At 46.0% G+C, this 14842-nt stretch overlaps 1 protein-coding gene across 1 annotated transcript in view; it reads right to left on the bottom strand.

Annotated features, from left to right (window-relative positions):
• Positions 1-2172: 2172 nt before the first annotated feature.
• LOC106742714 overlaps positions 2173-14842 on the bottom strand; it is a 12823-nt gene continuing 153 nt past the window's right edge. The window contains exons 2-7 of the mRNA XM_014615913.1: positions 7832-8076; positions 6502-6695; positions 4610-4732; positions 4309-4523; positions 3407-3796; positions 2173-2739 (exon numbers count right to left, since the gene is read on the bottom strand). Coding sequence (XP_014471399.1) covers positions 2173-2739; positions 3407-3796; positions 4309-4523; positions 4610-4732; positions 6502-6695; positions 7832-8076 — 1734 coding nt within the window. The remainder of the gene's footprint in view (positions 2740-3406; positions 3797-4308; positions 4524-4609; positions 4733-6501; positions 6696-7831; positions 8077-14842) is intronic.

The raw sequence follows: 14842 nt of genomic DNA, 5'->3' as shown, positions 1-14842 counted from the left end.
ATTATTCGCATGAAACATCGTCACCATTTAACAGGTTCGCGACCAGCGTCACGCATGTGTAACCGCACCGATCTTCCATTGTTTTTTAAGCCCATCTTTACCTCAAATTTTCAATTTTACTTGACACGTTCCTCACCGGTGTCAAGTATGACTGACAGCGATAATTTTTCTTTCTATATCCACGCGAACAAATCAAATCTGTTTTATCTATGCACATGCAATTGCACAAAATCAAGTCTCACGTAAGAATTGTATGCCATTAGCCAGTAAAGAATACTGGCCCAGTACTGAGCCGGTGTCGAAAAGTGGACGTCATATTTTGGTACTGGCCCGGTATTGACCCAGTATTAAAAAAGCGGTATTTTCGATACTGATGTTAGGTACTGATTTTCGGTACTGGTTTAATATCGGCCCGTTTCTACTACCCCAATACCGAACTGATACTGGAATCCAGTATCGTATACCACAAATCGATACTGAACCAGTAACTCGCCGGTAGCAGATTCCTACTAGGGATGTAACGTGTTGCTCGGGAAAAATTCCCGAAGCGAGCCGTAGTTGCGAACATGTTAAACTCGGGATGAACAGAATTCACGGATGCGCCCGAACTCGTTCCGCCAGGTAAGAGCTGAAGAAATGTCGCGTGTTGGAGATTGAGGCGCCGCTCCGCGTCACGAGAGTCACAGAATAGCGTGTGCGTAAAGTCGTGTGTTGACACGCACCGAGAGACCGAGTCCTCGACGACTGCGATTCGCGAGAGAACTCAGTGTGGTCCTGGCGACTCGCAGGAGGACGCTCGAAGACACCGACGAGGCGAGACTATAGAGTGCTCAACATCAAGCGTCAACGATTGAAGGGTCAAGAAGAGGTCAAGTCGAAACGAAAACGTCCTTTGCCATTTTTCAGTACAAGCAACAGTTAACGAGTTATTAATTAATTCACTTTGGATGCACGCTTGATGCGCATCCTAATTGGTGAAGTATACCCAGTAAGCAAGGAATCGTTAACACGACATTATTAAATTGATATTTTATAACATGTAACGTTTTCAAATATGTGGCTCTTAATTTTGTATGCAGCATTACCGTTGACAATATTTGACCGAAACATTAAAAATAATGTTTCTACGCAATATAATTTTAATATTTAAAAATATAATATTATCAGTAACGGTTTAAAAACATTTGTAAAATATTATGTCAAAATGTTTATAAAATTCACATAAAACCAATGTTTTAAAAGATTGATTTCATGTTTCTCGCTTAGTGGGCATGTAGCGCCACGCGTTGGCAAAAAATTGAATATTTGCCTTTTGGACTGACTTTATTATCCTGATTGAGGAGGGTATATGAGGAGTGAGGGGGGAGGAAGCCAGAATGACATGTAATCTGAGGTTAAAACAAAGGAAAGAAGGATGATTAGGGGGAAAAGGGAGGATACTTCTTTGTTATCAGAATCGATGAAGTTAACCTAACAAGGGAACACCGGGATGCCTAACTTTCCGATTTGAATTAACTTTTCGATTTGAATTGCGAGTATGCAATGAGTGGTGTTCTTTATTCGTACCCTATCACCTTTTGAAGATATGATCTTCGACGCAAAATTCAAGAAAGTGCTTCCACTTTTTAGCAAATAATTTTTAAATTACACCAGACAATATTTCACCATTATCAAATACTTAATACCGTTACAATGTTTCATATTAACACTCTGATTTGCGAACCGCAATCGTCATTAGTACAGCTGTTCTCCTCCTCTCCAAATCAAAAAGCTCAAGTTCGTGATGCTTCTTTGCAAGGGGGTTCCCTTTCATCGGCGCTACTTGTACTCCGTCGATCGGAGCGCACTAAGCGTGAAACTTGGAACGAATGAACGACTCGTCAACTGTTGCTCGAATAAAAGGAGAAAAAATGACGGACAAATTTTCGTCTCGGTTTCGCTTCCGCCGCTGCGACACTCGGCGCTTGATACTTGGGACACCTACTGTGCGATACACCTGATCCCTTCCTTCTCATCGCTCATTGCTGAGAATTGTTCTCCTTCTCTCTTTCTCGACGTACGATCTCGACCTCTTCCGCACTTACGATACTTTGTACAGCGTATTATTGCACATTGTCTCTTCCCGGAGACGCATCTGGCGCGCGTCTCGTCGCAGCGGCCGCCGCCGCTCGGTCAGCCCCGCTCGACCGACGGATCGGCGGCGACCTGCGATACGTTCGTCGGCTGTTCCTGCTGCAGCTCGTCGGGATGGGCGGGCCGCGTGGTGCAGCGGACGCGAAGCAGGCCGTAGGGGAGCCAACCGTTGTCCGCGTGCACGCCGTTGTTGTTCTTCCTGTTGCCACCGGTGGCCTCCCGTTGCGCCTGCAGCCGGTGCAGCATCGCGCCGGCCACGAGGGCGGACACGACCGCCGAGAGCGCGACCACGATGAAGAGAGCGCTGAAGCCCGGCATCGGCAGGCAGATCCCGTAGACGACCTCCTCGCGTATCCTACCTTGGAATACAGTCACCGCCTCGGTGTGCGTGTCCGGGCTGAACGCCAGGTCCGCCTCGGAGATCACCTCGTAGATGCCGCTCACGCCGACGTCGGCGCTGCGCACTTTCCTGTCCGACACCACCATGGAGCGCCTTCTCCGGGCGGTCGCTGATAGCGGCAGCCCGCCGTTATCCTCTTCCAGGTTGCGCGGCCCGTGCGGGAATTGGTCCTGCTCGCTTTCGTATCTGGTGATCCGCGACGGTTCCTGGAAGACAAGCACCGATTGAGATTCTCTCGGCCGAAACTCGGAATCTTGGTGAAACTGTAATTTGTAATTGGCGATCTAACAAATTTGTAAATAATAGGTTTCACGACGGATTCGGATAAATTTTGATTTCTCGAGAGCCACATTGGGTTCACCATTTTGAATTTGGATATTATTAACCTTAAATTCATATTCAGCGAATTAAAAAACCCTTAAATACCGGCTTTCATAACGATCACACATCCTGTAAACACGTAATATTATTTAATATTAAGTAATATTTCTGGAATATTAATAGATGATATATGTGTTCTCATAACAATATTTAGAAAATAATATTATTTAATGTTATTTTAATATTATATATTTTGCTATATTATTATTATTATTTTTTTTTAATATTCTAAAAACATTTTTATGATATGCTAAGAATATTACGTGAAGTGGCCATATAACATCAATAGAACATTCCTACAATATTAAAAAAAATTACATAACATTCTTAGAATATTATAAGAATATTACTTTAATATTGAATAATATTCATATAATATTCTACGCGCTTATGGGGTACATTGACTTGAGGTGAAACTTGAACAAATGAATTTTGGTCAATAAATATTTATCGCAGACTGTACGATGGAGGGCGCGATGTTTTTGCGTTTACCATAAACGGCTTTGATATGTCGGCGTTATTGTCGGATTGAAGCTCGCCGTTCTCAGGCTGCTCGACCGGTGGGAGCCGATCGCTTGTCTGCGCCTGCGCCTTTGGGATCGACTTCTCCACGTCCAAGAAGTGGCCTCCGATCGACGTCATTTCGTCGCCGTTTTGGATCACATCGTCGTACAGCGAACCATCGCTCTGCTCCGCGCTGTTCGCCGCGTCCTCGTGCTCTTTGTCCGCGCTGCTGTTATCATCGTGGGGAACGACGGGAACCGGAGGGACATTTTGTTGGATGTACTGCGTCGGCACTTGATCTTTTCTCTCTTGAATGTAGTGAGCCACGGAACCGCCCAGTTGACAGTGATCCAGACAACCGTGTCGGCATATCTCCACCTATATATATATATATATATATATATATGTATATATATATACACACATATATTTTTTTAAATATTAAAAATATAACCCTATTGTATATTTAATATTAAACATTCGCAGGGTACAGGGACGATGTTTTAGGTGGCTGTTACACAATAGGTATTTTAAGCCTTAAGAAATTGGTCAATCACGATTGATTATTCTTCTATAATTCGATCGTGATTGGTCAATTCCTTAAGGCTTAAAATTTCTATTGTAGACCGGCACATACGCGAGCCACGTTTATTAAGAGTCCAGAAGTAAATTCCGGCGCGGATAAATAATAAGTTACATTAGTCGAATAATTCCCGTGATTGAATCGAATTGGTCGCGCCCAACACCTGGCGCAACGGATTCTTACTGGCTCACCTTCCTTACTAGCTGTTTACCTTCGCGAACCTTCACGAAATATTCGCTCGAAATCGTTCATCCCGCGCGACGAACGAACGGGAACGACTTCTGTCTCGGGTACGCCAAACCGTTACCTTGCACTTGATGTGAACGCTCAGAGCGTCTGGAAATTTGAAGGCGTGGAAGAAGGCGTAGGTGATGACGGTCGCGCGGTCGTCCGAGCCGCGCGCCTTCAGGAACCGGCTGATCATCTTCGGTCTCAGCACGCAGCCGAATTCGTCGCTCAGCTGTATCGTGTGACCACCGCCGTCCGATGCCACGCACGACTTGACCCGCATGTCGAACTCACCTGTGCCCGGTTTGGTTTAACAACAGTTCAAGTTAGTGCACCGTACGCCGGCCGGCCGAAAAGCCGAATTGTGCGTCGCTCGTTACCTCGGTAATCGTTTATGGCGACGACCAGAGTGAGAGTGGAGCCGAGCGGCACGATCCCGGACACCGGCGGCGCCCACGGGCCCTTGCCGTGTTGGATCTCCATCCAGCAGTCCACGTTGTCGCCTGCGACACACAGCGGCGGAAATGTGTCGCTTACTCTCCGAGTGGAAGTTCACGACGGAAACGAGTAACAAGCCGAATAGAAAAATCTTAGGGAAAATGTCTAGTCATCGGACAGAAACCGGACGGTTTTCACTGACTTGAATCGATTCGATAACAACTGTTCAGAAACTGACGGAAAAATACCGACTTTTATTTCCCGGCCAGTTACTTGCCGTAAATTATTCCAAAAGGAAAATAGTAAGTTGATACTGGACGGTTTCAGTTTCCAGCGGAAATTCTTGAAATTCTGGATAGTGCTAGACGAATCTCAACGCGCGCGACGTGGTGGACGGACACGAATTTGCAAAATATTTCGAGAATTTTTGCTGTAACCGACAGAAAGTAGCAGTAAAATTAACATAACGTACAGTGTACTTTTTAATTATGTGATTTTGCTGCGTTAATTTTACGGTTTTATCTCAATGATTATGGATTGGTCATCGAAAGAAACAAGGTCTTCGAAACGTTTATATTGATCTGCTAAATTAACGCTAACCAGTTGAATTTTCTGGACGACTCTTCGTCTTTATTTCAACGATATATACGTTTATATTGTCATGCATGTATCAACGAAGCATGCATTTTCCGATTTCTACCGTCGTCCTGTTCATATCCTATATTTCGAACGTCATAGTCAAGGCAGCTATGAAGAAACGGGAGAAACGGAAGCCTTGAAAGCTCCCGTAATTTCCCTCATGGATATTCCGGCGTCGGGCGTTTCATTCAGTTTCATATTCGGGCTTGTTATCTCCCGGGATGGTGTCTCGTGTGGTCGTGCACATCGCGCCGTCGCACGTGGCACGTTCGCTTCGCCGCGACGAGTACACACACGCTGTGTTGCGCGCGCGCAAACTGAAATTAACCGACGTGAGCGCGGTTTCTGCGGTCAACCGCGAATGCTCGCGCGCGAATTTTAGCATGCGGCTCGCGATCGCTTTGACCGTATTAATTTCACCGGTGGGGAATTGGCGTATACGTTACCGCGACGAAAAAGAAAGAAGGAAAGGAAGAAAGGCCGCGTCGCGTCGAAACTGCGGCCGTGATTGCTCGCGGTCCACTTTGACCGTAATTAGAGGAGATTATCTCGATATCTTTGTTCGTTCTTGAGTTATACATGCCTGCAAAATGTATATCGCGGCTGACGAATCGGGCTACTCCGTTTGTTAATATTTTAGTAAGTTTCTATACGTATATTTATCGTTGATATGTAATATATACGGCCTACGGATGGATTTCTCCTGTTCAATTCGTTTCTCTACCTGTAGTGACGAGTTAAATTTTACCGACATTTATTAGCTTCTCTCTTAAGCCTTTAATCCTAAAACAGATTTTTCATTTCAATGCTACCTTAAACAATCTATTTTTACCAAAACAACAAAAATAGATATTTAAGTCATCATTAAAGTAGGAATAAATTATATTATCATAATTGATACATTAAATGATATAAATAATTGATATGTTGCTATTTCAGCTCCTACTGTGTTGTAGAATTAAGGGCTTAACGTTTCGATATTTTAGGGATATTTCAGGAAAGTCCGAGAGCTTCGGGAATGCGCGCTTCGCGATTGCACTTTGAGCTGTTTACAACAACAGATGGCGATCGCAGATGCCACGCGGTAGTCTCGATAGTATCGCCGCGAGAGAGCCCAGGGAGAGTATCGCGGTCGGCGATTTATCTCTATTAAGAGATGGCGTTTGATGGGAGCATAATCGTAAGGCGCCAGTACCTCTGAAGTCCAGCTGTATCACGTCGAGATCCGCGATAACCATCGGCGGCTTCGACGCGGTCTTCTCGTAATCGTTGAACCATTCGCATCGCAATCGCTTAGCCTCGTCCCAAACCTCGAGGAGGTCCTTGTCGTACTGCACGACCACCGTGTTCTCGTAAAACTGCCCGTGCATGTCCGGCTTCGTCCCGCATCTGAGAAGTGACGTGAAACTTGGTAATTTTTCATATATTTTTTATACGCGCGACACACGGATGTAAGGCGGAACGAGCGTGTTTTTCGAAAAATGCGCATTTTCTCGAAAAATGTTTCCGACAAAAGTAGGGTTTTAAGTAACGCATTACACAGTAATATTGGTATGACTTTGAATAACGTTGTCAAGATCACGTTAGGATCAGCTTAAAATTGTTAAAAGTGGGAACATTATTTTTTATTAGATATTCCTGCGGCTTATCTCGAGAGCTTTTCAAAACACTATAATAAACGATTTTTTTATTAAACATTTGATATCACGCGACCGGTTCTTTCCTTTTCTCGCCTTGATACGATATATTTCTCACCGATGATACACCTTGCTCTGGCTTGCATTAACCGACCGAAGGGAGGAACACAGCATTCGATGGAGATTGCGAGCGCATAGCTCGTGGCAGGTAGACAGCGCGGTTTATCGAGATACAATGAGGCACCGGCGGAACAATCTCGCGCCTTAATATCGTTAATTCCAGGGCCACGGGAATAGGGATAAACGCGAGACGCAAAAGCACTGAGAGAGAGAGAGAGAGAGAGATTCGTTTGGCTCAAACGATACCAGAATTATACGAGGATAGATTGGAAAGTTTCCGACCTGACCGAGAAAGAGCGAGAGTTCAGTGAAATTTCAATATTTGATTCAATAGACGGCGCTGAAAGAAACACAAAAAGCTAAGTTCGACGTCGTTTTAGCGATTAGTTTGTTTCAGACAGCGCATTGGTTTGCGACACTGAGAAATTTGTATACACTCGTGTCTTCTCCGGGGAGGGGGGAGGGCGGTCTTGGCGAGCCACCGGAGTATATCTGTGCTTAAAAAAGGAACCTCTCCGGGAAGAAATTTTCGCCGGACGCTGAAGCGACTGGCTGCCGTTGATGACTGTTTCTCGAGTTTCGACGAAAGTTATTATGAAGGGATGAAAGGTCTGGAAGAAACGTTGGACCAAAGAGAGCAGGTTGAGAAATAAATTTCACTCGGCTCGAGAGAATATTTTTCCCCCAGGTCGGAAATCTGTCGATCCACCCTCGCACTTACGGAGACCCTTCTTTCCTCATTCGAGCGCTAATTCGTGGCTAACTCACATGGCGTAGGCTATCCGGAAGGAGAAGAACGTCTGGCCGGTGGACGGTGGCACGTAGACGCATCGTGGATCCGCGTGCTGGCCCTTGGACGAGACGATGCCTTCGAAGGGCTGCGAGAACGAAAGGTGGACGTCCATGTGGTCTTTACCGCACATCACTTCCAAGGACTGGATGGCCGGCATACCCTCCGGTCTCTCCAGCGGCCAAATGTCGCTGTTGCTACTGACGCTCCTCAGGCCAACCACCTGTGCGTTTCAAAGAATGCACACGTATGTATTCACTTTGAATCCGCGGCCTTCATTCTCTTCTCCCTCCCCTTCACCCCCTTTCCTCGCGCCGTTTCTCCTTAAACCACCGCTTTTTCCGCCGTTCCGTTCGTTTCCTGCCTCCATTGTCCGACACGCGCGTGTGTCTATTTACGAGGCGCGCGGCTACAAAGTTACGCGCGTACATGCGGCGATAATGATCGGTTGCGGCTGAGACCCGGTGAGGAAATCCCCCCGTCGGACGCGATTTTCAACGAGGGGTCACGAGTCGGTCACTGGGTCGGGACACGCGCCGGCAAAACTCGTCCGTATCCGGAAGAGACCCGCGCGCCCGAGCGGTTTTGCGTAGGTCACGGCTCTCACGGTGGGAATAATAATAATATCGTCAGTCGGGCGCGTCACTCTTGCGAGCGGAAGGCATCCGAAGGAGCGAGCGAAAGAAACTCCGGCTGAGTATGATTGCCGATAACCGGAGCGCCGGCCGTAAATACCGATCGTTACATTCGCACCGGCGAATTACTCCGCGTCGCGAATTACTCCGAGAAATAAGCAGCCGACTGGTAATTGAAACATCCGTCCTTAATATCTCCGTGTCGGGAGAATCATTAGCTGTAAATCAACTTTATTACCGTGTATTCGCATCGAGCGCCCTTTTTTGCGCGTCTGGAGAGAGAGCGAGAGAGCGAGACGGGCGAGAAAGAGAGGGAGAGATTTTCTCTCCGCGGGCTATAATGAAAACCTTAGTGCCGGTACGTACAGTTTTCGCTCTGCCCGGCTATTAGAGAGGGATAATCCATACGATCCAGCCGTAAATACCCGCTCACGCTCAATCGGAACCTGACGATCTCGCGCGGCTCCCGCTAATGCCGGCGTGCTCGCGTAATCGCGGCACGAGCCGCGACGATGGCGCGTCCCTCGCGGAAATCAATCAACGGCACATGCCGGCCTTTTCGTACCCTATCGAACTCTTTCCACGCGTCGAACTCCCCGACTACGCACACGCGCACAGACTATGCTGTCGGATCTCGCGCCGGCCTCGCGTGCGATTACAGAAGCGAGCCAAGTGTCGCGTGTGATGTTGTTCCTGAGACGTCTTCCACCCCGCTCGACTGGTTCTCGCCGCTCGACGATACCAGCGGCTCGATGTTACTCGATAATTAAATTTACTATCGCTTCTCGCTATTTATTGCTTCTAATAACACGATAACACGCGCATCGTTCGTTTCGTGACGATACGGCTAATAGCAGCGTAAGCGAGCCACGCGTCTGGGAACGTTCTTCGTGTTTGGCCTCGTGTTCGAGCGAGATCGACAATCCTTACAGAAAAGTATTGCTGGTAATCACTAATGGGAAAAATGCTGATGATTAATCATCGGTCGGTACTTCGGCGACTCTTTGGCGATTTACTGCAGGATTACCGCGTTTACAGAATGCTGTTAGCGGCAAAATTATGTCGGTTATGTACAGAGATGAAACGAACTAATTTAGACTTTGGCCTTCCATTCTAAACGGTAATTCTTTCCAAATTTCACAATAAGCGCATTCAATGTCAATAAATGTAATTAGTACGTCGATTATATAATAATAAATCACGTCCACGAACAAGGTGGCAACGTTCATTCAATCTGAAAAAAGAAATGATATTATGGGTACTCCTGACATATTCTAATTGCGTAAAGGTAATTAGAAAAATTGTCAAGTTCCTACCGTCGAGAGAAGCCGAGGGCTCGAATCGTTGGAGGTTATCGAATGAAAATGAGGGTTACGGAACGAAAAAACGCGACGGCGATGATGATGATGCAAAGGAGGGAAACATCGTCGTCAGGGCATAAGCGGACCGCGGGCGGGTAATGCGCGAAGCCGTCGAGAGTCGTCGGCGAGCATCTCGGGCGTATTCCGCTCCGAACGTTTCCAGAAACTAAGGGATGCTACACGCACTCAGCTCGCGGCTGTACAAAATCCGTGACGACGGTGTGCGCGCACACGCGAGCGAGCGAACGCGGCGGTATCGCCGGAGCGGGACAAGGTATTCCCTATGTATTCCGCGCGCAGCGCGCCGTAACGGGAGAGGCGTCTTTACCGCTGCATTAACGGTCGCCGTTTTTCGCGCAAGTGAAAACACGTTTCTACGCTCTTACAATCGCACTTGTTAAATGACAACGTTTCATTAGAAATGATTACGCACCTGGCGGACGCGTACTCTTTTTGCCGTGTCGCGCGGCGCGGAGCAACGAAAGCATCGCGCGGCGGGTACATCGATACCCGCCGATCGTTGACTCTCGTCGGGGCTCTACCCCTGCGAGTGGCCGATGGTCGCCGAGGTGTCGGGATCGGCACGCGGAGTCCGGTCGCGCCGGCACACACACGCGTGTGTCCACGTGTGTGCGTGATACAGGTGTCTCGGGACGATTCGTCGACGCGAAGAAGGTGGGTGGTCCGTAAATTTGTTCCCTTCGGAGTCTTTTGGAAGTTTAACAGCATATCCCAGTAAGAGGAACGTTAAATCAATTCTCGAAACGTTGATTTTACGCGGACTTTACGAACATTTTGACGTAATATTTTGTGAATGCTTTTAAACTGTTACACTTGATAATATGTTTTTAAATGTTACAATTCGTGTAGGAACATTGTTTTTAATGTTCCGGCCAAACATTTGTCAACAGTAACGTTGTATACAATATTAAAAAGTACATACTTGAAAACGTTACATGTTAAAAAATATCATCATGGAGACGTGTATCGTAAGTTTGTAATTGCTTCATATCCACAAAATGTATTTACTTTATATTATATTAACCATTATCTTCCTAACAATATTGTTATGAACCAATTACCTCAAATGAGCGAGAAGGAGAGAGCTTTGTCAGTTGGAATGAAAGGACTAACAAGGACCTTTGCACGAATGTATTGTGTGTTGCGTGTGTGTATGTGTGTGTGTGTGTAATATAAAATAATAAATATATAATATACTATATATAACAGTAATACATAAAAGTATATATATATTAATATATAAAAGTAATATGAAATCAAAACTAACCGTACGTAAAAAAACCCAATAAATCAGTACATATATTTATTTATTTAAACTGCAAAATTTATTTAAACTGCAATCCATATTTCCAAATGTGTACGTCTATAGGGGAAAATAATATATTTCAATTTATTGGTACATATACAACGAAAAAATTTTATAGTAAAAGTTACCGCAGAACGTTGCAATCAAGGGGAGCATGTTAATTTTCTGCCATAATTTGTATTACTTCCTTCTCACGTGTGCTATTTATATTTTAGGAAATGAAATCTATCGTTAGAAAGTTTATCACGTTCCTCAGTAAGACAAATTTTACCGTCTATTTCTGCACTATTAGAAAACATAATAAAATTCCGGAGAATTTATGTGAGAAATTTATGTGCTATAATATTCTCTCTCCCCTACGGTTATATTCTCAATTTCGCAGGATGACATCCGCGTGCCGGTTCTCATCTATTTATTCATTCCGAACGAACGCCATGCGGAACCTCCGACGATCTGATCTTCGCCGGCCGATCTCCGTAAAAAATATCTCGCGAATGACACTCGCACCGCACGGCGCAGGAAGCGCGGCGATCGCGCGAAGGACGGAGGGGCTTTACGACTTCTCGGGACTTCGTTACGACCTCGTACGTATCGGCATTCCGCCGCTGTTATTCGAACGTGAGGCATATCGGTAGATGAGTTTCCCATCGTGCGGCACCGGTGGCGGTTCGAATGCTAATGCCCGTCTGCGGGTAGTCGATTGTACTTCTCTCTCTCTCGTGACACGCGGAAATAGCCGCCTCTCTCGGCGTGCTCGCGTGTGCCGATGCTCCGCAGACCGGAGGATCGGGGCCGGCATGGAATAGAGAGAAGAAGCTTACGACCGATTTCACTGACCTTCCTTAACCCTCTCGGCGAGACCCCTATTATACTCCGTATAACCACTGAGAGAGAGGATCCGCGTTAAGCTTATTACTTAAGCCGTCGCGAACCCTCCCGGCGAAAAATCCGGCTCGACGGTCGAGTCGCGGTCGGTTGTCGGTCGGGTATGTGAACGTTGACGCAACGTTGGCGCGTCGATTCACGGATTCATAGGCCGGTATTTATAGTCAGATCTTGTATTTAAGGAGGTTCGAGAAGGCTTGGTCAAATATAAACCCTATAAGCGCATGATACAAAAATTGATCGAACTAACAATGCGTGAAATACAGAAATGTCAATAACGTTTAACGCATCGTTTCCGAAATGTTTCATTGTAAACTTATATGGTGCGAGTATATGTAGAAATCTCATTTCTTCTAATTTGACAGTTTATATATAAGATGGAAATTTGAAGAACCGTCTTAATAATAACATTAATATTTAAATGTATTTGAGTGAAGTATCAGTCTATCGGCTTTGAAACGACGAGACCCGAAAGAGCATCGATGATTTTATTGAGTCAAAACCGCCAAGTTCTTTCCGCGAGGGCATTTATCAGCTGTCCGATAGACGGAGTAAAATCAAAGAAAATAATGGCTAATTATTTCGAACATTGAACCTGTACTTGACTTTTTGTAAATAACACTGAATTTCATGAAGAAAGGAGCACCGAATTAATTTGTACACCCAATAATTACACATATCAAATACTTTTCTCTCAGTGCACACGGAAGAAAAATTAGTCCTAAGTCAAGAATAGATATCCTAAAGCAAGAATATTATAATCTTAAAAGATTTTTAGTCTTGAATTGAGTTCAAGTAATACTTGAATCAATATAAATTCAATCAAATCAAGACTAAAAGTCTCCAGAAGACTATGATATTTTTGCTTATATATGAGAATATCTATTCTTGATTTAAGACTCATTTTTTCCCCGTGCGTGAATACCGTCCACATAGCCTGTTTGTCGCTTTTTTTCGCGGAAATTGCGCTCGTACGTAGTCAGTTCGTTCACGTCCTGCACTTGATGAAAAATTACGGTCAAACCTCGCAGACGGACAACACGATAATCCCGATTTCGCGAGCAAGGTCGCGGGAAAAGGGTCTCTCGCCGTCCCACATCGGTGATAGGCGTCTCGCGCACGCGGGAATCCGAACAGCGCACGGTGAAGGAACAACGGGAGAGGGCACGAGGTAGCGGTGAGGTGGGAAAGAGGAGACGACGGGGCAGACGAGGCGGGAAAGGGGGCCTTGAGTGAGAGAGAGAGAGAGAGAGACGCGGTTAACGGTACCTAGAGTAGGCACGAATATCCGCTTGCAAGCTGTCGCAGCTCCCGCCGCGTCATCGTATTGTCATCCGGGTGGAATTGCGAATTTCCACTGGTCGCCAATCTAGTCGAAGATAAAGACGGAGGGAGAGAAAAGGAGAAAGACGAGAGAGGAGAGGAAAAAGAGACTCACCTAAAAGGGGGGGGCCACCCTTCCGTGCCGCGCCCGCGAAAGACCCCGGTCGCGGTGTCCCGATTATTTTAGGCGGTCAAATGATTATTACACGAGGAGAATATCGGCCCGGACCGCGCATGCAAGTGTGAGGAAGAGAGATAGATAGAGAGAAAGAGAGAGAGAGAGAGAGAGACTCTGGGAAGAGAAGATTCCCCTCAAGCGCAGCATTAACAACATAAAGCAAACTAATAGTTTTGATAAACGAACAAGGGAAAGAGGAAGAAAAGATATGATATGATATACAAGTGCATACCGAGCAAGACCGAAAGGTTGGATAATACGTTATATTATAACAGCCGCAAATTCTCTAAATAATAAATAAAGCGAAGTCGAAACACATGCCAATACACATGCGTGTGACTCCGGGAAGAAAAAAGTCAAATGCAAAAAAGAAAGTACGACTATACACGACCGCCATCCGCTCTTCGCTCCAGAGAGAGAGAGAGGGAGAAAGAGAGAGAGAGAGAGAGAGAGACCGTTATTCATTAATTATAGGATATCTACCGGGCGGTCGCGCCATTGGCCAAACACACTCGAAATTACGGCCCATTATCGGAATCGACCGGTGGTCGGCTGATCGGTCGGTCGGTCGGTCGGTGCACGGCTCTAGGGCCTAATTGACCGACAAAAGAAACCGCTAGAAGAAGAGGACGCAACTCGCAAGTCACGAGTCCCCGCGTGTGAGTTCCTGCGGCCTGGTTGTGTGCTGTATACTAGCCGATAATACGCCGTTCTTTCCTTCTTTCTTTTTCCCGCTCGCCCCCTCCTTCTCTCTCTCTCTCTCTCTCTCTTTCTCTCGGTGTCGCTTGTGTTCGTTTGCTGTTCGGCGAGCGCGATTATTAAGACGGCGAATCTGACGGTTTCATCTGCCGATATCTGCCGATAACATCCTCTCCTTGCTCGTTGATGAACGTTTCTAATCAAGGCCGGACAAGACGATACGCGTTTTAATTACTTACCATTAACCTCCGGCGGGATAATGTGTGTGAGAGAGAGAGAGAGAGAGAGAGAGGGGTATTCTTCGGCCAAAGTATTTTAACTTTAGCTGCGCACATTCCGGTCCGGCTGAACATTTCTCGATTTTCTAGTTTTCACATGGCATATTACTTTTTTTCTAAGTATCGGGAAAAATTATATCCTTTACAAGATCGTCTTTGGTAGAAAAACAGAGGTAGATTTTCTCTATCATCTTTTTATGGTCAATTGCAAAAGTTAGTTGACTGGAAAGTTCTAACATTTTGAACTTCAGTAAAACTCGCGCGCCAGTCTCTCTAATTCGCTTCCCCCCCCCCCCCCCCCCC

Source organism: Dinoponera quadriceps, unplaced genomic scaffold (genome assembly GCF_001313825.1).
Source record: "Dinoponera quadriceps isolate SergipeBrazil2010 unplaced genomic scaffold, ASM131382v1 scaffold589, whole genome shotgun sequence".
In the NCBI taxonomy this organism is placed as follows: Eukaryota; Metazoa; Arthropoda; class Insecta; order Hymenoptera; family Formicidae; genus Dinoponera; species Dinoponera quadriceps.
Note: the sequence above shows the minus strand (reverse complement) of the source record. Positions and strands in the feature narration are given on the sequence as shown.